Source organism: Bombina bombina, chromosome 4, assembly GCF_027579735.1.
Source record: "Bombina bombina isolate aBomBom1 chromosome 4, aBomBom1.pri, whole genome shotgun sequence".
Classification (NCBI taxonomy): Eukaryota; Metazoa; Chordata; class Amphibia; order Anura; family Bombinatoridae; genus Bombina; species Bombina bombina.
In genome coordinates this window covers 1166362776-1166387870 of record NC_069502.1, presented here as the reverse complement: position 1 = coordinate 1166387870, position 25095 = coordinate 1166362776, and the positions used below count along the sequence as shown (strand labels likewise).

Here is a 25095-nt window from a genome sequence, read left to right as displayed (position 1 = left end):
TGCAGAAAAAAATAATACGAAAAATAAAAAAAGCTCTAAACTGCATACCACCAGACTGTCTGCCAGTATCTAATTTAAGGAATAACAAATATATTTTTGTTAATATACATTCAATGAGGGACTGCACTCGCTGGATTTAGATTAAAAAAATAATCCCTTTGTTTTAATAGGACAATTTGTCCTATTAAAACAAAAGGATTATTTTTTAATCTAAATCCAGCGAGTGCAGTCCCTCATTGAATGTATACAGGTTATTTTGACCTAGCACTCTGGTTGTTGTCCTATATGAAATGGGAGTGCAGATGCAGGAGGAGTATATATATATATATATATACACACACACACACACACACATTATAATAATTTAAAATATAGTTTTAATAAGTGCACTAATTTTTAACGCACATTTCTTTGGCTTAGCACTCAAGCAAATAACTGAGTTTTGTCAAGCACCTCCCAGAAGTGTTTTAGATGAGGGATTTAGCGCAACCTCCAGATGTTACTATGGCTGAGACTTTTATTCAAGCATTAACATTGTAATATGAAAGTATTGCGCTCTAGTGAGGTTAACAAACCAAAATGCTACTATATTAAGAGCCAAAGTGTTTAATTTTGCAATATACTCTTATTTTTTATGTTTTTTAACTCAGAAAAGTGTGAATTTTCTAATTCTCTGAACTTGAAAAGAGTTATATATATATTTCTAATTGTCTTCAGCAAAACAATGCATTTTATACGAACATAATAATGGTGGTTGGTGGAGTTTAGACTTGGCTATGTTATTTTATAGCAGATGTATGGGGGATTACATTTTAAACTTAACAGACCCATTATATTCCAAAATCTGTAATAATTAGACCTCTTTTACACCAAAAAAATTAAATATATATTTATTGCACAATAGAAAAAGTAAAACTATATAAATAAAAATATTATATAACAAAATCATCAAATAACATTATAAAACTATTTTCTTATATTTTACAAATAATATAAATAATTTATATTGAAATACACAAAGGAACAATAAATAAATAGCAACATATAAATACATTAAATATATGAATTCCGATAAAATGAATTCTATACAATGTAAACAAATTAGATTCACATTACAAAACATAAAGTAGTGAAAATGCTCCACGGCGGCGTTGATTATTGCAACAAGACACTATATTAATCCCTTAGTTGAGTAGTACAGATGAGAATTAAGATAGGATTATTCTTAAAATGGTTTTGAAGTTCTCTGTATGTTACTAGTTGGTTTTCCAGTTGTGAAGTGGCTACTTTTGTTATTGAGAACATTTCTTCCATGTTCATAACCAGAATACTGATTTCCTTCAAAAACAAAGAGAGAAAAAAAATGAATCATTTAAAATAAAAACATATCAGTAATTATTGGTTCAGCAGTGAATAAACCGAGACATATAAGGATGTACAGTTTGTAAAGGTGTGAGGTCAGCGATGCCAAATTAATTTCTGATGAGTTAAGGCACCCAGGTGATGCTGTTAAACAGCGATATATAATATGTGGATTTAAGTAACATTCTTTTGGGCAAGTATGTGATGTTAACCAATAGAAATGTCACCAGGGATATAATCATATACAGTAGGCACGTCTGTGGTGAGAATGTCACAGGAAGCATTTGTTGCGATGGCATCAGTATTGACAAATAGACTGCATGGTGTAGGGAATCTTGTGTTAACCCACTCTGCACCACATTTCTCTGTCTTCTAAAGAGTTATCTGTAAATCTAACCAGAACTCTAGCTGTGGATGAAACAGTATGTGAATGTGACCATTTACATATGCAACAGAATTACAATTAGAAATTCAATAAATCAATAGTTAATATTAAACACCCCAGATTACACAAATATAAAATATTAATAATTGATAGCAAAGGAAGCCAATATTTTAAATTGGCTTTCTCCACAAGAGAAGCATAACAGAGAATAAGCGAAAGCTGTGTTTATTTAACTTTACTTTTATTTACCTTAGGTAACAATGCGTCATACAGTAAGTATGAGAGCCTTGTATAAAGGGATAATGGTTTGACATATGATTGTACACTAACTGCTAGATGTGTTCATTATTTGCACCCATAGGCGTGTTATTTAATTGCTTTTCAGCTTTTTGGACTCTCTTGTGTGTTCATTTCCCTCTAACCTGCACTTGCTTTGGCGCTATACCTAAATCTCCATAAGAAAATCTTTGGATTCCCCAATACAAATTTTGAGCGGATGTAGCAAACAGCCACGTGTGCAAAAGACAGAGGCTTTGTACAGGCAACCATTGCTAGGCAATTGGCTACCTTGCCTGATCCTGATATACACACATTATTATTATCAGGTTTACACAGATTAAGGATTGGGACTATATGAAGTGTTACTGGTCAAATTAATGGAATGGAAATAATTGAGTGATTGACATAGTTCATACATTAGGTCATATTACTGATGATTTGGTTAAAGGGCCAGTAAATACCTTGAGGTTATAATTTAAAATATTTAGTTATACATAATAAAACAACTTTGCTATATACTTTAATGGTTTATTTTCCCCTTTTCATGCAAAGTAGCTGTGAAAATGCTGGCTTTTCTAATAATCATAACTGAAAAAAAAACTCTTGATAACTATCAAGGCCGACCCTGCTACATATTTCCCCCTAATTGGCTAAAACTGATGCGAACTGCAAAACAATGCACTCTATACTAACAATATAACTGTAACTAGCCATGTCAGCTGCAGACCCAAGCCCAGAAGGAGGCAAATGGTTAGTGAAGCTTGGCTATTGAAAAACAATTACAACAAACACAATTTTAATTTGTTTTAAAAATGTATAGACTTGACTGATATGTTTTATAGAATGACAACATAAATGTCTAGGCATTACAAGGTATTTACTGTCCCTTTAAGAATTGTTAAACCCAATATATCTTATACATTGACACATAAAAGTTTTTTATGAAGTATTTGTTTTTCTTACCTCTCTAAGGCCGTGGAGCAGCAGGGACAGTGACGATTTAAATAAATAAATAAATAAATATTTTTAAAAAAATCGGATTTGAACAGAACAAATCTGCTCCAAAAATATTTACAAAATCAAATAAAAATAAAAATAGAGAATATACTGAAATGTCTTTAGTAAAATACACATTTCTTCTGTGCAATGAAAAAATAAATAATACTGCTGTGGTCATTTTCTTAAAAAAAAAGTGAATCATCCATCGTGATTTTATACATCATATTAATTTCACCAGCTGGGAGGCACGGTGCTCATTTTATGGTATATGTTCTTCATGAGTATAGAGTCAGCAACATCCACTGCAGGGGAAAAAAAGTGCATTAACAAACTGAGAAAATGCAGAACATTTTTAGAAAAATTGCTTTAGGTAGAACAAGCAAGTTGTTCTCTCTATCAATGAGATGCACAGTAGGTGACTATCTCAGTATGCTATCTACAGAACATTGATATCTCAGCGTCTGTCTTGAGTGAAATAACTTTCTGTATCTGCCAATATGGGAATATGTGGGATCTGAGCCCAGTTATATCTTGGTGATAGGAAAATAAATAAAAATAAATGTAGAAAGTACTTTTTCCCTGTTATTGTAATGCAGTCAGTCGGCTTGGGCAGATGTCTGCACAGAGTTCCCCCTGATACCCAAGTTAAAAGAGCCACAGTTGGTAAACTTGGCAGAAAATGTAATGTCAAGGTAAAAAAAGAGGTTTAAGTTATGTCAATATTAGACTGCAGAGACATTAGTTCTGTTCCAATGTAAAAACATATCCTCAACTTTATCCAACAAAATTCTCTGTTATTTTCCATGCACTGATTAAAGGATAATGTCTGTGAGTGTGTGTGTGTGTGTGTGTGTATTTGTGTTTGTGTAAGTATTTGTGTATATTTGTATCTGTGTGTGTTTGTTTATGTGTGGTCTGTATCTGTGTGTATATTTGTGCATCTGTATGTCTGTGTGTGTGTGCATGTATGTGTGTTCGTGTGTATTTGTGTCTGTGTGTGTTTGTTTATGCGTGGTCTGTATCTGTGTGTACATTTGTGCATCTGTATGTCTGTGTGTATGTGTGATTGTGTAAGTATTTGTGTGTATTTGTGTCTGTGTTTGTTTATGTGTGGTCTGTATCTGTGTGTAAATTTGAGCATCTGTATGTCTGTGTGTGTGCATGTATGTGTGTTTGTGTAAGTATTTGTATGTATTTGTATCTGTGAGTGTTTGTTTATGTGTGGTCTGTATCTGTGTGTATATGTGTGCATCTGTATGTCTTTGTGTGTGCATGTATGTGTGTTTCTGTGTATTTGTGTGTATTTGTGTCTGTGTTTGTTTATGTGTGGTCTGTATCTGTGTGTATATTTGTGCGTCTGTATGTCTGTGTGTGCGTGCATGTATGTGTGTTTGTGTATTTGTGTCTGTGTGTGTTTGTTTATGTGTGTTCTGTATCCGTGTGTACATTTGTGCATCTGTATGTCTGTTTATGTGTGATTGTGTAAGTAATTGTGTGTATTTGTGTCTGTGTTTATTTATGTGTGGTCTGTATCTGTGTGTATATTGGTGCATCTGTATGTTTGTGTGCATGCATCTATGTGTGTTTGTGTAAGTATTTGTGTGTATTTGTGTCTGTGTGTATTTGTTTATGTGTGGTCTGTATCTGAGTGTATATTTGTGAATCTGTATGTGCGTGCGTGCATGTATGTGTGTTTGTGTAAGTATTTGTGTGTATTTGTGTCTCTTTGTATAATGTGTGGTCTGCACTCTGCATCTGTGTGTATATTTGTGCATCTGTGTGAGTTCTTGTGTGTATTTCTGATTTCTTTCCCTTATGGCTTTTGAATCCCTGTAGTATTTTTTGCACCTGTTGCACCCTAAAAATGAAATATACTTTTACAACTCTGTGTAAAATAATTACAGATTCATCAAGTACTATAATGTTAGGAGAGTTAACACTCTTAATTCTCCCACTAACAGTGTAATAGTGTAACAATATATCATGAGTGTTTCAGCTACACTCATCCACCTAAGTCACCGATCTACATCATCTACCCATATACTCTAGCATGCAATTCAAAATATTAACCCTAACCTATAAAGCACTTAACAACTTTGCTTAACTAGATTTCCTCTTCCATCTTGAAATACTCCCCAATCTGTCCTCTTCAATCAACCTCTAACCTACGTCTTTCCACTCCTTTAGCTCTATGTCCTTCTAATGCCCCCATGACTTCTCATGCACTGCTCCTGTCCTCTGAAACTCTCTTCCCCTCTCAATCAACCTTTAATAGCTTACCATCCCTCCTCTTTTTTTCATCCTACCCAAAGAAAACTTGAACTGCCTTGACTCGCTGCTGAAACTACAATCCACATGACAAACCCCAAAACGTATGTCTCTGTATCCTCAACCTGTAGACTTTAATCTATTTGGAACAGAGCCCTCCTTTTCCTGTACTAGTTTTGTTTTTTATCAAAAATCTTTTTCATTATATACTCCAATGTTTGTACTCAGCGCTAAGTATGTTTGCAGCGCTATACAAATAAATTATAATAATAATATAGCTGCATTGCAAGACATCCCCCTGTAGGTCCTAATAGAATGGATCATTTACAAATACAATCTCTAAACGCCATGTTATAAAAAGCAAAATATCAAACAAACCTCGGCCTCTTGAAGATAAATTCCTTTTCCATCTTGACTTAGGTTGCGGAACACCTCTGGAAGGAAAGAAAGAAGAAGATGACTTCAAAACATATTTATTAAATTTGCAGGGTAATGTCCGTTTTACCCGGATATCTAACTTTACCCGTAACACACATATACATATAAGTGTGTGTAATTAAAAAAACAACTTTTTATGCACATTCATTATTTATTTTCTCCCCTCTGATAATTGTGCTAAAAAAATGAAAATATTTATTTTGTGTGCAGTGCCTAATTTAGTATACAGTGTACATGTGTGTGTGTGTATATAGATAATTTAATTTCTTTATTGTTTTTCTATATTTATTTTTTTAGAAACATTGTCTCCCTTCCCCACGTCCTACCTTTCCCGCAAGTTAGCGGTAACGGTGGAAAAACGTGAGGAAGGGCGGGAAGCAATAGGGCAGGAAATTGCAGGACGTAGGTGTGACGAAAACGAAGCACGTGGAAGAGACATTGTTCTGCGCAGTGCAGGAGCAGCTAATAGAGGGATAAGCCGTACAGCTCACATTAGTTAGCAACTAACTGCTGCAGTATTTAGAGAATAATTTGGCACTCACAGAATCAAAATGTATTTGATAATTATTATACTAGATGTTTAGGGAATCCTAATACGTTAAATCATTTGTTTAGAACTAGCTTCTACCTTTAATTTACTTGGAAATGTTGCAGCAACATCATTTGCTTTTTTATAATTATTTATACATACACACATACAAACACATTTAAAAAGGAATAAAATAAATTGATAATGGAATTCAATTGAAAGGTCTCTTAAAATTGCTTGCTCTATCTGAACCATCAAGTTTAATTCTGCCTTTCATGTCCCTTTCATTATTAAAACAGAAAAACACATTTGAATAATTTCCCAGAGTGCATTTCCATCATAATGTAATTTGGAGCTCTATGTATAGATTTTCTATAAATTTGTATATGTTATGAAATGTCAGAGATAAAATGTATGAAATTATTGTATAATAAAACTTTCCTTTGCATATGAGTGAGACATAGAATTATTGTAAAGAAAATAAGCAAATCTATGCAAGTATTCCCCATTCCTTCTGTCCAGAAGTACTCTGCATACATTGTTACCAATGCACCAGGGAACTCTGGGTAAAATATGCAAAATAGATATACAATATCTTACACTTATTGCTTCCAAGTACTGATTTAAACACAGCAATCCCCTTTATGGGTGGATGCAGCAAAAAAACAAGTCTGAACAGTTGTTTCAAGTTTTTGAACTCTCATCAGATATTGTATATCTAATTTGCATATGTTACCCAGAGTTCCCTGGTGCATTAATCACAATGTTATGCAGAGTACGTCTGGGGACAAGCAAGAGGGATACTAGATTTGCTCATTTTCTCAAATGAGTATTGCATATGACTGAATAACATAGATGTGGGAAATTACATACTAAAAAGTTGTATTTTATTTAAGTTCTAAATCTAAACATTTTACATTAGGATCAACTTGACAATTTTTAATGGCTTTAAAATGAATTTAATTTCATTCTATATTTTCCATCTTTATGATTTTAAACTACTATTTAATTTCCCAGAAACGTTTAGTCTAACCCTTTCACTATCAAAGAGGGATGAAACACACTCATCTTGGTTACCAAATAGACATGCAACACATTGCTATGAAATGTGTTGCAGTCATTCTTGATATTAACAGGGTTAAAATGACAGTTTAATCAGTATGTCAAGCAAGTCATGCTCTATTTATTTATCTGTAATTATTTATGCCTTCCTATAGGGCTGAGAATACATAAATCCATCAGCTGAAACATTTTTGACAAAACAATTGTTCACATAAAGGGACACTCAAGTCAAAATTAAACTTTCATGATTCAGAGAGAGCAGCAATGTTAAACAACTTTCCTATTTACTTTCATTAACAAATTGTGCGCAGTCTTTTTATATTTACACTTTTTGAGTCTCCAGCTCCTACTGAGCATGTGCAAGAATTCACAGAATATACGTATAAGCATTTGTGATTGGCTGATGGCTGTCACATGATGCAGCGGAAGTGGAAATATACATAACTGAAATTTGTCAGATAAAATAGTCTACTTCTCATTTGAAATAAAGACGAAGTGCTTTTGCATTGTCTTGTTATCATGCATTTGTGTATCTACTGGTCCTATAATGTTGCAAATATCTATGGCAAGCAATCTTGTGTATGGTTCATTCACTTGGGACAGCATATTTATAAAGGTTAATAGGTATCTTAGGAGTAGAGAATGTCCTTCTAGTAATGACTCAATTATCACAATCCCTTTTCAGCGTTTCATTAGCATATAACTCTCTGACTTACCTCCATTGATTTCCATTCTCAGCATGAGGCAGACAAAATTCGCGAAATTGATTTTCAGGTCTGAGTTGCCATATCTCATAGCCATTAGGTTGTAGAATTGATGATTTAATGTAATCCCTTCAGGCATAAAAAAAAAAAAGAATGTGCGGTCAAATAACACTAGAATTTCGAAGCTATCTCTATCTAACACACATGCCCAGATTTCCAATATAGATCTTATTTAAACAAGGAAGTGGGCTGATTGATTGGACTCATGCCCTAGCCTTGGTACTGCTGGATCAATACTATATAGATGATTTACAGCAAGTCTTGATAACAGTGTAATAAAGTGCTGGCATCTATATATAAGCAGCCTATATACATCATTACTGTTACATTATTCCGTGCACATACAACTTATCTCATGCACCAGCACATAGCTGTGTATGTTCTTTACCTAATCTAAATAACGCAAAAAGCTGCTTTTGTAACTGCACTTCACCCTCTAGTTTAATTTCCTGCATATCAAGGTGAAAATGTACAGTCTGTCCTTAAATTACCTTTTTCTTGTACAGCAGTTTGTAGGTCAGTTAATTTCATGTACCCTGATCTATCAATGTCTCTCCGTTGGAAAATCTCCTATGGAAACAATGAGGTAACAAAGTTATATATTTTTTTTTCATTGTCTAAAAATAGAATTGAAAACAAAACAGACTGGCATAAATCTTCATTTTAGTCTGAAGAAGTAGAATGTTTTATAATAAACCAAACAAAAAAAGGTTATAGTAATCTTTTACATGCAAAAAACTTCCACTCACCTGATAAGAAATAAGTCGCGTCCACAGACCTCTAAACTCTTGTATACTTAATGTTCCAGAAGTATTCACCTATGTCATGAATTAAGGCTCATAACATTTTATATTATTAGTAACAAAAAAGTATAAAATGATAGCATGACCATTCTGATATAACCTTAATTGTGTCTCCAGAAGACATATATACAAGATATGTATCTGAACCCTCGTTTGTAAAAAAACAGCAGGCTAATGAATAAAACATTTTACTCACTGCAGCAGTGTCTGCAAGTGCATGGCATTATGGGATTGTTATAAAAATAAAAGTACATTCTAGATGTTTGACAGCACTGACATATCTAGATATTTTACCATGTACCCCAGAAATCTAAACTCAAATTTACAGTAACTATAACAGTGAGTGAAAGCAGAATAGATTAATAAATAGTTAGCAATGTGCAGTTAAAGGAATAGGAGATAGGAAAGTCATTTTAAGACACTTTTAAATGCACTTCTATTTTTGAATGTACTTTGTTCTTTTTGTATCCATTGTTGAAAAAGAATACACACATAGCCTACACTAGTGGGAGCTAGCTGGTGATTGGTGCCTGCACACATTTATCTCTTGTGATTGGCTGACTATAGGTTTCCAGATAGCTCTCAGTAGTGCATTGCTGTTCATTCAGCAAAGGATATCAAGTGAATGAAGCAAATTTGATAATAGAAGTAAATTGGAAAGTTGTTTAAAATCGTTTAGTCTCTCTGCATCCTGAAAAAAAAAATTAGGTTGCATGTCTCTTTAAATAAATAAGTGTGGCTAATCCATTATAGTTCATTAAAGTCTAATGCTAAGGCCAATGTGGGTTATTAAACGTTCACAAAACAAATATTTTTGCAAAACCGAAAGGATACATCTAACTGCGCCATAATAACTTTACACGCATCCAGACTGAATTTTCCTGGAGCTTGCTTTGCACCTGTAAGAGAATTAGGTATAATGAGATACAATTCAAATAAATGTAGCTTTATTTATTATTTTCTCATTACTACTAATAATAATGAAATTATTTTATTCTTATATTAATATTTTCATATTTGTTACACCTACTTTTTACATTTGGAATATTAAACTAGAGTGCTAGCAAGATAAAAACAATATTGTTCTAAACAACAGCAGAAAATGTGCTATTAATCATTTGTTTCTTTAAAATGTTTTCCATTGTCAAAGAAATCTTCTGGCCAGTGGCTGCTGATTAATAAGCTTTAACACTCAACTCAAATCATATAAGCTTAGTAACATTTATTAATAATAATAATAATAATAATAATAATAATAATAATAATAATAAGATAATTGGTGGTTATTGAATGCTAAGAGTGTAAAAACAATTACATAAGTCATAGCTTAAAAAGTCTATTAATGGAGAAGCAATAACTATCTCTCTAAAAGGTGATTATCAGATTTGCTCAATGAAACAAGAAATACTATTGGACACAGTATTTATTTAAGTATATAAGCGCTGGACTCTATAAAATATGAACAGCAGAATAAAATTAATTTTTGTAAAAAAAAAAGGATCAAGATCACTCAAATACGTGTACACACGGCTACCATATAATGCTTAAAGGGACACTGAACCCAAAAATTTTTCTTTTGTGATTCAGATAGAGCATGCCGTTTTAAGCAACTTTCTATTTTACTCCTATTATCATTTTTTCTTCATTCTCTTGCTATCTTTATTTGAAAAAGAAGGCATCTAAGCTAAGGAGAAAGCCAATTTTTGGTTCAGTACCCCGGAGAGCACTTGTTTATTGGAGGGTGAATTTATCCACCAATCAGCAGGTTGTTCACTAAAAATGGGCCGGCATCTAAACTTACATTCTTGCTTTTAAAATAAAGATACCAAGAGAATGAAGAACATTTGATAATAGGAGTAAATTAGAAAGTTGCTTAAAATTGCATGCTCTATCTGAATCACAAAAGAAAAAAATTGGCTTCAGTGTCCCTTTAAGAGGTGGCATTCTCTTGAGCTTAGGTCTGCTCTCTACAAAAATGATGCCAAGTGAAAAAAAAGCAAATTGGAAAATGATTTAATATATATATATGAATTACAAAAGTTTAATTTACACTTTTGTGTCCCTTTAACTGTCAACAAGGCAATAAAATAGAGTCTTTTTAGAGACACAGCTGCCCCTTTAATTGTTTCTCTGTGGCTGTCATAGAACAAGCCAAAAACATGTTTGGAAACTAATATTCCAGGGAATACAGTGGAACGCTCAGGATTCATAAACCAGCTACCTCATACATTACATAGGGACTGGGCTTTGCCAAACATCTGAGCTCGCTGACTGCTGTGCTCAGTGGATCTTGGCTAGACTCAATGCTACAGCAATGAAAGCACAACACAATATCTAAACTGGCAACTCTAAAGTATAACTATGCAAATTTCCTGAAGAGTATCGGTCTGAAGTACCTCCAGATATATTTTGCTTTTAGCATTTATTAAAATTCACCTTCTTTTCAATGCAATAGGGTGCAATAAACTTCAATGTTCATTGCATCTATATATCCTTTCACTATTCCAACAAATGACCCTATCCACAAACTATGACATTTATTACATATTACCTCTCCAGCTCTTTTATGAAACCATTACATTTTCTTGCTCTAAAACAAACATCAGTGATGTCCTGTTTATCCAAATACTCTTTCAAATATGGCCGGAGGTTTCTGTAATATATTTTGACCCAAACTATTTATTCCTACAGCAGATACATTTTAACAAGCTGTAGTCAGTGGTGACATTGTCTATATTCACATTAATAAATATCTAGATACTTACTTGTCCAATTCACTTTATTCAAAAGCATCTGTAACTGAGAAACATTGACTACTGGATGCTTGAAAGGAAAAAAAAAGAAAAATGAAATTTAATACAACAGCAAAAAAATCTGTGCTGAAAACTTTTTTATATATATACTGTATATTACAGCTTTTTATGAGATATAAAACAATAACAGTAACAATACTAAAGGGAACTAACATTTTAGTTTATTAACACATTATTTTGTATAACACTTTTGATAAACTGTTCTGCATATATGAGGGCACAACATCTAAAAAATAAAAAAATTCAGTTACTATATGTGAATTTTGCATTCCTAAAAATGATTTTCTTTTATGATCCTTTGTAGATGAGTAGAGATTCTCTATAAACCAAACTGTTGATGATTAACAACTCTACAGCTTGGATAGAAATCACACAATATCATTTGGGTTTTTTTTTTATTGTAATATATATGTCTCTGTCTCACATTCAGAACTCTGCATAGCTAGATAAATAGCTCTCGAGCTAAAATTTGCTATTCTAAAATTCGTTGAGGGACTACACAGTGTTAATGAGACTTCTTAGATAATGTCACCAGAGCAAAACACTTTAGATTCTCTGTCCCCAATCCCTTTTTTTTCTAGTATAGGATTTCAGCAACCATTTGGTACCAACAAACGCGCAAAATATAATTATTTTTTAAAGAGTTATTTAATATCTTCAAACATCCAAATGGAGTGTGATCAGTTTATTGCATATTTAATTGAGTCTACTGTGTGTATTTTATTATTTAAACATAAAATACTAAATAATACAACAAATTTGTATGACGAAAACAACAGTTTATGATCTTACTTTTTCAAAGTATCTGATGATGATATTATCCCAGATTTTGTCATCCTGTTTTTCAGAAATTTTCTGTTAAATATAAAAAAGTAAAACATTTTATTGGAAAAAAGAAGAAATTAAAGGGACAGTAAAGTCATAATTAGTCATTCATGATTTAGACAGAGCATACACATTTAAACAACTTGCTAATTTACTTCTGTTATTTAATTTGCTTCCTTCTATTGTTATCCTTTGCTGAAAGGTTTATCTAGGTAAGCTTAGGAGCAGCTAAGAACCTAGGTTCTGATTGGTGGCTGCATATATATACTGATCATTGACTCACCCATGTTTTCAATTAGAAACCAGAAGTGCATCCCTGCTCCTTCAACAAATGATACCAAGACAATGAAGCAAATTTGATAATAGAACTAAATTTAAAAGTTGTTTAAAATTGTATATTCTACCTAAATCATGAAATAAAATTTTTGGGTTTTATGTCCCTTTTAAAGCACAATATAGACATTTTATTTCCGCTAGCTGTCGAGAAAATTCTTGCCTATAATGAACAATTATTTTCTCTTTTATGCACATCTGAAAAGCCAAGCAGTATGTAACTAATTGCCCTGGTTCATATGTACATTTTCAAGTACGTGGTTGCAACAATGAAGGTCATATTTAATAAACCATGCATATATTGCAGGGAATCTATTTGTGCTTGTCATTATTAAATCCAATGACTTTACCAAAATTAATTTATATATCTATGACAGTCAAACATCTTCCTGCTCAGGTGTGATAAGAGAAGCAGTTACAAAAGATAAATTATGTTCTTTGGCTGTCATTGCACATTTGTATAAGATAATTAATATATATTTTTAAAAAACTGACATAAAATTAGGCTAATTACTCATTTATTTCAAAATAAAAGATGGAACCAATATAAATATGGCCATCTATATAGTAAATTTCAGAAGGAACTTTTACCACTGCTATCATTCAATCTTTTACTATGTCATAAACGTGTGCAGCCATTTTTTTTTAATTAAATAACTTGGTGTCACTTCATACCTTACAGCAGATGACAATGTTGGGACCCTCTTTCTGCTCCCTGTAAAATACAATAATTACAGGTTTAATATTAATAATTCATATTTAATAAAATTTGTTGAATTGAAATTATTCTAAAATTGATGAATGATAAGCACGTGTATAGAGGTAATCTATAGTCATAAATACTGTCTAGTTTTGGCATTGATTGACTGTTGTTCACATGTAATTATAGGCATCAATTTATCATGACACATCACTTTACTGCCCAGATTTAATAGCCCATATTAACCTCTAGTAGAGATTAATTAAATAAATTACAGTGATACAAGCCTGGGGGTTATTGAGGTGTTTGTATAGACATGAAATGCATGATATAAAAACAGAAAGAAAGATGTTTTTAGATTATTAAAACACTATAGCATTTAGCAGCCGTTTCATTAATTATTTATTAGTATGGAAATAATTTGGTTGCCAACAGCATTAATGATTATTGAATATTAGAAGTAAAATGTGTCAGGCCTGGGTTTACGTAAGTTCCCAAGTGTATATATGGCAAAAACAAAAATATATATTTTTAGTAAATAGTTCTTACTCTAGTAAATGCTTTCTGGAAAACACTCTGAGAATGAACTCGCATTCTTGGTCAGGCTCGGCAGTAGATGGAACAATAACATAAGACCCAGGCAACAGGTGGAAATCCTGAGTCACCTCTCGCTCGTTGATAAAGACGCATTTGTTGTTGACAGGGCGGTTGTTCATGAAGAACGACTGTGGTAACTGTCTTCTTACACTTTGGTACTGTACAGAAAAGACAAAACCTTATTGTTATAAGACACAAACAGAGCAAACCATAATTCCAAAGGCCAATGACTTGACTGCATTCATTGACCCTATAGAGACTTATTTACAATGAATATACAAGTGTCTTAAAGGGACATTCCAGCCAAAATTGGAAATTTTGTTAAATACATGTATTATCAAAAATACTTCTAATAAAAGCTATAGCTGTTTTAAAAGTGCAACAGCATTTTAAACACAACACTTGCTCAGATAGCCTAAGGTTCTTGTACCATCTGGTAATGACTCAATTTGTTAATTGCTGATATGATACAAGCCCGACTGGTGTTCTGTGCAGCTGCAATAATTTGAATGCTGGTGCACTGAGAATATCCAGCTATTCCAACAGTGATAACTTTTACTAAAATAGTTTTTGCCAACAAATATATATTTCAAATATGTTTCTATTCAAAGTTGTAATTCATCTATGTGCATTTAAATTTCGACCAGAATGTCCCTTAAAGTTATGGTAAACACACAGTGTAAGCTTACAATCTCACAAAAAAGTATCTTGCATAACCTTAACATGTGGAGCAAGATTTTTTTATCAAGCAATAAAGGCAACTGCCTCTGGGCAGTGGGTACCATCTCTTAAAATGACCTCTTTTTGGCAGGACCAATATACAATACACTATAGATCATTTTTAATTATGTGTTCTATTACTATAGCTGTTTAGTACATCCAATCTGAAACTGTGCTGAGGAATAAATAAGCTTTCTATATGCATACATATATATCTAGGCTAGAAATAGTGAATGAATATATCAGTGCTGACATCACTAGGTACAAGTGGGATGAAAAGTAAGGGAGAGTTTAATTAACCTCTGGATAGAAACACTGGTACAATAATGCTGTGTACAGGTTCCACAGTCTCAACAAAATCCATTACCGGATCACTGCACACAACTTACATGGGTTAAAAAAACAGTACAAATCCACATTTTGCTTTTTTTCTCTTCTTATATAAGTATCTATGTCTCTAGCTTGTAAAATTAATGAATACACAGGTGCCTTTTTAGTCAATACAGAGATTTATTAGACTTCAAAGTCTGAAAGTGGCTGTGGTTTTACAAGCTCCAGCATTAATCTTCCAGTTCAATAAAACCTGCATTTGACCTCCTAGTATTCAGTGATTTCTTTTTGGCAGACACTTCGGCATTCATCAAACGCAGCTACCCTAGTCATTCTCCTCCTGGCTTAGCGTGCAATTACACCTAATAATTATTAATATTAAATTATGACAAAGCTTTAAAAAAATGTAGTGTAGAAAGAGCTTTATTATGCTAACATTCCCACCCAAGACAGACTAATGTTTTGTTTATAACTTCAGCTTAAGGGCATCAATTTTTTAGAATTACAAATTCATTGTGCCATTGATTTAGACATTACTGCAAGTACTTGGCTAACACAGCTATGTTTTATAGGAACTCTGCACACTGATAGAATAAGAAGCTGAATTTATTGTCTCGTTCAGGGACCTAGCGCCGATATTAAACAGTAACACTGCCTGGAGTTTTCTGTTTGTTTGATGAAAAGTTTCAACATTTCAGTAAAAAGAATGATTAACCAATGAACGGTTCTTACCTCAAATGGCACCTAGAAAGTTGGGAAGAAAAAAAAAAAGTGTTAGAAGCTTTCTGGAGAAAAGCGTAAAGTTTCTACTTTATGTAAAAGCATTTGTATCATTCGTTAGTTATACTCTTTTTTTTTTTTTTTACTTTTTTTACATGAAAAAAGTCGCTAAAGTTGTTTATGTTTACTGTGACACTAACAGGAAGTGAATGTTTGTGAACGACTTATCGCTAGGGGGAGGGAAGACTTCTCACAAACCTGTTATAGGGCCGTAATAACCCGAAAAGCATAAAAAACGTTTTTTTAGTAATAGTTTTTTAAGTTATATATCAGAATTGTAATCATATTATAATATACACTATTTTAGGTGCATCAAAGTTGAAACATCAGTTTATTGTGTCTGATATATACTGTGCATCTATAAAAAGTCAATCTCCCTATAAACTTATATAACCCACAAAACTTACATTAAAAGGAACTATGTGTTTAACCCTGCAATTCCAGCTCTAAAGCAACAATGCGCTACTAGGAGCATCAGTTGACAAGAGTCAAGTCAATTACCCACTAGCTTCCTAGGTATGCTTTTTAACAAAGAATACAAAGAGAGCAAAGTATATTTGATATTAGAATCAAATTGAAAAGTCTCTTAAAAACGTATGCTCTATATGAATCATGAAAGCGTCATTTTAAATTTAATGCCCTTTAATTAAATCAGTAATGTAATAATGAATACAAAATGAATATGCATTACCGAACGTAAATGTAAACATTTAAGCCAAAAGATTGAACTCACCATAAAAATGGAGAGACCGATGTACAGAGGAGGCGACTGATTTCTGTGCCGGTGGTTTTGTTTCTGAAGAAGTGACACCAGCACATTGCATGTATTTGTGCACTTTTCCATATCATCTCCTTTTAAAATCTTCAGACGATACTGGGGATTTTTCCAGTACGTATCTAAAGAAAAAGAATTGTTACATTTTACTCACTTTCACAATCACATTAGTAATTTTACAATCAGCCCATCGCAAGCTTACACTAGCTGACAACTTGATGTGGTCCACCATTCTTATGTTCTTATCTTAGAGAAACAGCCAACCATTATATATATATTATACATTTTCATTAAAGGGACATAAACCCAAAACATTTCTTTCATGAGTCAGAAAAGGAATTCCATTTTTAAAAAAAAAGTACTTTTAATACCTAATTTGCTTAGTTTTCTTGGTATCCTTTGTTGAGAAGCATACCTAGGTTGGCTCAGGAGCTGAGAGCTAGCTGCTGATTGGTGGCTACATATTTATAGCTCTCATCATTGGCTTACTGATGTGTTCAGCTAGCTCTCACTAGTGCATTGCTGCTCCTTCAAAAAAGGATACCACGAGAATAAAGCAAAATTGATTATAGAAGTAAATTGGAAAGTTGTTTAAATTAGATGATCTGCCTGTATCATGAAAGAAACATTTGGGATTTCATGTCTCTTTAAAGGATACAGGTTACACACCCCTCACCCTTCTCTATCTTAAATGAATGGACAGTGCAAGAATTTGTAAACTCTACAAGCTTGCTAGGGAATCTGTCGTCTTGTACAATGAAACACTTTGGTATCAATACTAGTAGCAGAAGAGGGGATTATTTACCCGTATATGTCATTCTCCCGCCTGCGGTGCCTCCTGAAGTCCACTTGCCGCTTTGCATTGACAGCATCCACTGTTTGCCGTTTTCATGACTCATCAGATCTGGCGTCAACTTGCAAATCACCAACTCAACAAAGTGCGCTTCGAAGTCTTCAATGGACATCCTTTAAAAATGCGAAATGAGGCTTATTAGACACGAAGAAAGAAGGTACAATATGTCAAAACGTAATGTATTGATCGTTAGGAAGTTCTTAACCTTAAAGGGACACTGTACCCAAATTTTTTCTTTCGTGATTCAGATAGAGTATGACATTTTAAGCAACTTTCTAATTTACTCCTATTATCAAATTTTCTTCATTCTCTTGGTATCTTTATTTGAAATGCAAGAAAGTAAGTTTAGATGCCGGCCCATTTTTGGTGATCAACCTGGGTTGTTCTTGCTGATTGGTGGATAAACTCATCCACCAATAAAAAAGTGCTGTCCATAGTTCTGAATTAAAAAAAAAGCTTAGATGTCTTCTTTTTAAAATAAAGATAGCAAGAGAACGAAGAAAAATTGATAATAAGAGTAAATTAGAAAGTGGCTTAAAATTGCATGCTCTATCTGAATCATGAAAGAAAAAATTTGGGTTCAGTGTCCCTTTAATTATAGAGCTTAAATGGATATGAAACCCAAAAATGTTCTTTTATGATTCAGATAAAAGATGTTATTTTAAAAAAACTTTCCAATTTACTTCTTTTATATAATTTGCTTGGTTCTCTTGCTATCTTTTTTTGAAAAGCATACCTAGGTAGGTTAAGGAGCAACAAAAGCACTAATAGGAGCTTGCTGCTGATTGGTGGCTGCTGTTGTCATTGGTTACCTGATATACTCATATAGCCCCCAGTAGTGTACTGCTAATCCTTCAACAACAGATACAAAGAGAACAAAACAAATTTGATAATAGAAGTAAATTGGAAATTTGCTTAAAATTGTATGATCTGTCTGAATCATGAAACAAAACATTTGTGATTCTTGTCCCTTTAATTTCCCTTTAACAAAAACAAAAAAAATAACCATGCATTTCAATAGCCACAAAAAATGCTAAGTCCCAGTTATAGTTTTAATTTTATTTGCTGTGCACGGCCCTTACATTGAGAAATTGAAATTAAAATGACATAATTAAGAATTAAATATTATATTTAAGAATTTTGCTGCATATTGATTCACATTCTATGCAATTAGTGGCATCAGATATTCAATGTAATTATTATACTTTATTTTTACTTACCAAAATTCACCATCTTCTCTAGTTTTTCGTATCAAAAGTCTCTCTTTGAAGTTGAGTTGATCCCACTTTGAGGAGCTAAAAAGCAAATACAGTTTTGTTATAGAAAGTGCGTGTGTTATGGGTGACAAACATTTGATCTCAGTTTAACCACTAGCGGGCAGTAGAGTTGCCACCATTTTAAAAAACAAAATACGGGCCATGCTCATTAGCATACATTTGCATAAATAATTGAAGAACATAATATATGAACTAAAGCTGATAGGACCACTGGTCTATAATTCAATTCTAACACACAAGTTTCACCATGATAGCATCTTTTTTTTTATATCTAATCCTTATTTAAAATTTTTACCTGAACCTTAAAAATACTGTCTGTGTCTGTAAAACAGTCTGGGAGGTGACTATATAGGGCAGAGACATGCTACTATAGATAAAAATATGTATGGTTTCTTATAGTACCTGTCACTCCAGTTTCCTTTCCATTCAATCTTCCCCCAGGGATTCCTCAGTCTAATTAAGTTCTCTGTTCCAGATTTGCAGGTTACCTGATTAAAAGGGTGGATAAATGTACTGCATTATAGTATGACAGAGAGATATGAGACACAGAGAACAGAAGGAAAGATAGACATGGCAGAAACAGAGATGAGAGAAAGATTGTCGACAGAGAGCTCGTTCTTCTTAAAGGAACATTAAACACTTTGAGATTATAATATAAAATATTAAATTATATATATAAAAAATCTCTGCCATTTACTTTCATTATTTTTGTCCCCTTTTCCTGTAATTCAATTCTGAAATTGTGAGCTTTTCAGTTCCTGTAAGTGCAGAACACTGTTATATTCCACACAGCCATTGGCTGCACACTCTAGTAACCTAATTATAACTGTTCCTGATTGGCCACAGCAGAAAAGGTAACCTAAGTTACAACATGGCAGCTCCCATTGTTTTATTGATACTATAACTTTAAACTCATTTTGTCAATATTTAAATAACTAATGAAATTTTACAAAATACAGCTACATCTCAGACTAATCTCTTCTTTCAATGCATCATTCTGTCTAACATTTATGTAGTGTTTAATGTCCCTTTAAGGCATTAAATGTGTCATCGGTGCAAATGTCTTACCCTCCTGATCCCAGTCACAGTGTATGCATGTCCTGCCACAAGTCCATTATCCAATACCCGTTCAGGCTAAATATATAAAACAAAACAATAAGGAATTAAATGAAACTTAAAACAATCTCACCTCATCTGTACAGATCAAGGGTAGTTTAACCCCTTGTCTGCCTTTCTATAGTAAAATAAATATCTTAATATAAAAATAAAGTTGTAGAAAGAGGTAGTGCCTTACTCCTGATCGTGTCTGACATCCCATCAATGACCCACTGTACGCTGCTCGTATCATGATTTGCCACAGGTCTGGTGGCGCTTCTGCTAGCTTGATGGTCATGTTTACACCGCCGGTGAAATCTACCAGAGCTTCAGCCACTTGGCCAATCTGCATATCTTCATATGAGCCGCAGAGCCTGCAAGTCGCATAAACACAAACCAGTTCACACATCTGCAATGTGTCCAAACAGTTACATGTTGTGAAAGATGTGGAATAGAGATAGCAACCCTTAGAGTTAGCCAATAGCCAGGTGCTAATTAATTAATTTAATTAATTAATGTATTTATTTATTAGGGATACAAGATTTAAAGTGATGGTAAACTCTCCCCTTTTTAAAATCAGATCTGGAATGTAAGCGCTATTTTAGATGGAGTTTAATTCATTAGCTGTAATGAAGATGCAGTATAACATGCTTTTTAATATAGATATGAAATTCAAATACGGCATGCTCCTCCGCCCACTTCAAAAGTAAAATTTTCTGTGAGCTAACAGATTGAATTGTTGTCCAATCAGCGCTCTCCCCATATGGCACTTTTGTTGTAGCTAGAGCATTGATTGGAGAGTAATTCAATCATATAGCTGACAGGAAAATTGACTTTTGAAGTGGGTGGTGTAACGTGGGGTATTTGAATTTCATATCTATATTAATAACTAAGTTATAGCGCATCTTCATTGCACATAATGAATAAAACTCCATCTAAAATAGCGCTTACATTCCAGATCTGATTTTAAAAAGGGGAGAGTTTACCATCACTTTAAGAATTGGTTGTATATGTTCTACAGCTTAATGTTAAAATAATATAATTGTATAGATCCCAAGCCAAACCCCATCTAGACTAATGTGCAAAAGATTTTAGATCATAGCTTTAACAAATATCTTTATAAATGTAAAGTAGAAAGGACGGCTACTAAAATGATGTAAACGTCAAGAGGAGATGTAAAGGCAAACAGTAAAGCAATTCATATAAAATTGATTAGTTCATTATATAAATTGATACAAAAACTGTGTCTATTGGTTTGTTTCATGTCAAATTCTATATTTCTTTATCTAGAGCCATTTAGAAATTGGACTACTTAATAGTAAATATCTGTTGCCTTTGCTCACAATTATGTTTTATAATGACAGCATATTAATTGCATTTTAGCATATCACATGCTGTATTACTGCTCAATTAATCTTCTCTTTTCATAAGCAAAGTAGTTCAGCATTTATAATCACACATCATTTTTCTAGTACTTAGCAGCAAAATCTTGCTTTGCACACTTACTGTGCCAATTTATCTGCTAATGGGGCCAAGCAGTAATGAATGCCAATGCCTGGCACAGCAAATAAACTGCAGAGAGGAGCAGGGCAGATAATATCTTTGATCAGTTAAAAAAGCATTGCAGGGAGCAGCAGCAAAGCTTGATAAAGAGGCTTAACAATTACAATACCGCCCTCTGCTGGAAATAAATAAATGCTACAGTAGCCTTATTAAATAAAAATCATCACATACTATAAACAATGTTCTGTAGATTGTGCTGTTACTACACAGTACTAAAACATATAAACTGTAATAGAATATGGGATTTAGATTGATGGTCTCACTGTAGGAATTTGTATGATGCAGTTATGCTTTAAAAAGGGTATTCAGTAACATATGTTAATGAATGGCTTCCTTAATATTATGGAATTTTGGAATTCAGGAAAGTCAATTTTCTGGTATTGATTCGTAAATCTTGGTTGCTACAGAAGGTTAAAATACTTTGCCCATTCTGGCAGCCAGCATTCAATAATTAAGATTAGAAAGATGAACACTTACTTGGCATATGCTTTCTCAAGAAGGGCTCCCCAAAAGGAATTCTTCCTTATGGATGACACAAAAAGGAGTTTCCCCTCGGCATTCACAGGCAGACGATCATCTACCACAACATCGACCCACTCCCCAAAACGCCAGAACTAGAATGTAATAGAGCTTATGTTAACATTTATGGCAGGACCGGACTGGGAAAAAAAAGCAGCCCTAGAAAAATCTGAAGATCAGCCCTATTTACTGTTCAGTCTGAAAAATGCACACATTTTTCTTAAAGAGCTTACTGGGATACTCCTTTCCCCAATATTTTTTTTTTGTAGAAAATTTTATTAGTTTGTAATAAAATAATAGATTGTTATTATGTTATGCACACTACAACCCAAATGTATCCATGACTCCATAGTGTGATCTGAAGACATTAAAAACAGTGTATCTCACATTGTGACTTGACTAAATATTATAAAACATTCTCAGAGGAGGGCATCTAAAATGGTAGATGGACTAGGAAATAAAATGTACAAGGAAATACTTTGTGACCTTAATATGTATAGCTCAGAGGTGAAAAGAAGAGAGATGATACAGCTGTATCACCTCACAAGCGTTACCAACCCCTTCAATTTTAGCTGACCAGCCCCAGCTGCAGCAGCCCACCGGGAAATCTACTGGTGTCCTGGTAGGCCAATCCACCCTTGCTTATAGGTGATATTCCAAAACAGAACCTTCACCTGACCTGGGTATCCATGCCCCATGAAAGCACCTTGTACATTTTCATTGCAAAAAGCTATTACTTTGATCCTAAAAACTCACACGAAAGTGAAAGATTCCAGCGTAATTCTTCTCAAAGCTCTGGTTTTTCGGTACAACATTGGCCAGAATATCCTGGTGGAAGGTCAATGATGCAAGTGCAGCAAGAAACCAACAATTTTCTGCAAAAGATGATCTGGTTGTTAGGTGAATGGTTCTGGTAGGTGTTATGTAAGTGAATTTGTTGAACTGAAGCAACTGCTTGTATTTATATGTCTACAGTATCTTTAAATCCTCAGTGTATTAGAAAAGTATATAAAGCTAGAAAAAAATATAGAGACATGTTGAGCAGTGCCAGGTGACATCATGTTGAAACAGCAAAAAGGTAATTTTCATTGAACCACACAAAGTTTTAAGACCAAGCTTTTTTTCATACCATATTCAGTGGGAAATTCTGGTTTGAGGTTCATTGGCTGTGAGTGTAGAGACTCAGCTAAGATTAATGTAACTAAGGCAGTGAACTCTACATGGGAATTTAAACTATATATATATATATATATATATATATATATATATATACTGTATATATATATATTGCTAAGATGGGCTACCCTATAACCCATATAAAACTCATAAGGCATCTGCAACTACAAACTACTTTAAAATGGGGCAACACCTAATCCCCAGTCTGTTTATACCTTGAAACTGAAATCAGAAAATTATGTGCAATGAACAAAAAAAGTAAAAAAAATGTTGCCCTCAAAGTACATTTTATTACCTGTAAGCCCTTGGTGCAAATCAACCCGGCTGGCATTTTCTGTAAAAAACTCAGGGTTCTTTACCAGTTCCTGAAAAATAACAAAATAGCAAAAAAGGTTTTTATTTGTGACATGATCACGAGTTTAATGTAAAATGTGCTGCTCTTTGGAGTCGTTTATGCAGATAGAAGCACTTAAGTGTTTACAGCATTTCCTGATTGTTACATTAGTAATTACAATGATATTGTTGGCTTAATTAAGTGGTAGCGTACACAGCATCTAAATGAAAACTGTAAATATCATATATTGTGTAGAAGTCACAGCGGTGCTATTCCCTGTTGGCTATCAAGATTAAAACTTAAAACCTGCATTAAAATGTAATTATAGAATATATCTAATTTTATGAGCACAAAATGCATTGTACTGATTATTACGTCTACGTACTTTATTTCCTGTATTGAAACATGTAAAGGCCAAAATAATCTATGACAACAGCACTTCTGTTTAAATCCAAATGTATTTTTATTTGTTATATAATATTGGCAGTCTTTTAATTACAAAAATGGGCCTTTTAATTAAAGGGAAAAAAACAAACGCCTAGATTTAGAGTTTTGCGTTAGAAGGGGTGCGTTAGCTACTCGTGGTTTTTTCCCCTGCACCTTTTAAACACCGCTGGTATTTAGAGTTCTCAGAAGGACTGCGTTAGGCTCCAAAAAGGGAGCGTAGAGCATAATTTACCGCCACTGCAACTCTAAATACCAGCGGTCGGCCAAAACCAGCGTTAGGACCCCCTAACGCTGGTTTTGACGGCTAACGCAGAACTCTAAATCTAGGCGATAGTTTTGTGCGTTATGGTTACCTTCATTTATAATATTAAAGGGATACTGGACCCAAAGTTTTTTCTTTCGTGATTCAGATAGAGCATGCAATTTTAAGCAACTTTCTTATTTATTTCTATTATCAATGAGCTGGCTCGTAAGCATACATTCCTGCTTTTTCTAAAAAAGACACCAAGAGAACGAAGAAAAATAATAGGAGTAAATTAGAAACTTGCTTAAAATTGCATGCTCTACTGAATCATAAAAGAAAAAAATTGGGTTCAGTATCCCTTTAAGGCTGTTCATGGAAATAAAACATGGACGTTTTGTCACCAATAGAATAAAAAGGCAAAAAACTGATGTTAAACCAAATAGAAATGAAAATGGCCGCTGAGCCAATCAGAGATGTCTTACATGCGAAGCAGCCAATCACCATGTTCATCTCCGGATCATATTATTAGTAATCATTATAGGTAGAGTAATATCCTTCGTTCATTAACTGCTTATAGTTTGATGGACTTACCTGTGGTCGTTTCCATTCTACACCTGACGGGAGTTTCTGGAGAAGATTTCCGGTGCCAATGGAGCTCAGTTCAGCTGGAAAGGCGTCATCTACAAAAAGCTTGTTCGTTTTTAAACACCTCTCCAATAAAATCTGGTAGTCCTGACTTTGAAGCCTCCGAGGCTTTTTAAACGTCCCTGTACGTAATATCTGTTTTGGCTTTTTTCCGCCAGTTATAAAGGAAAGGCGTGGCAT

At 33.5% G+C, this 25095-nt stretch overlaps 1 protein-coding gene across 1 annotated transcript; it reads right to left on the bottom strand.

Annotated features, from left to right (window-relative positions):
• Positions 1 to 3300: 3300 nt before the first annotated feature.
• LOC128655809 (calpain-14-like) lies at positions 3301 to 25095 on the bottom strand. The gene is made up of 21 exons (XM_053709377.1): positions 24862 to 25095; positions 23541 to 23610; positions 22826 to 22944; positions 22028 to 22164; positions 20187 to 20361; positions 19961 to 20026; positions 19295 to 19380; positions 18836 to 18910; positions 17568 to 17728; positions 16721 to 16884; positions 15940 to 15951; positions 14110 to 14315; positions 13536 to 13575; positions 12495 to 12557; positions 11655 to 11712; positions 9724 to 9788; positions 8836 to 8904; positions 8578 to 8656; positions 8039 to 8155; positions 5672 to 5727; positions 3301 to 3327 (listed from the first exon to the last, which is right to left on the bottom strand). Exons 1-21 carry the CDS (start codon positions 25093 to 25095, stop codon positions 3301 to 3303), a joined length of 2079 nt encoding a protein of 692 aa, XP_053565352.1.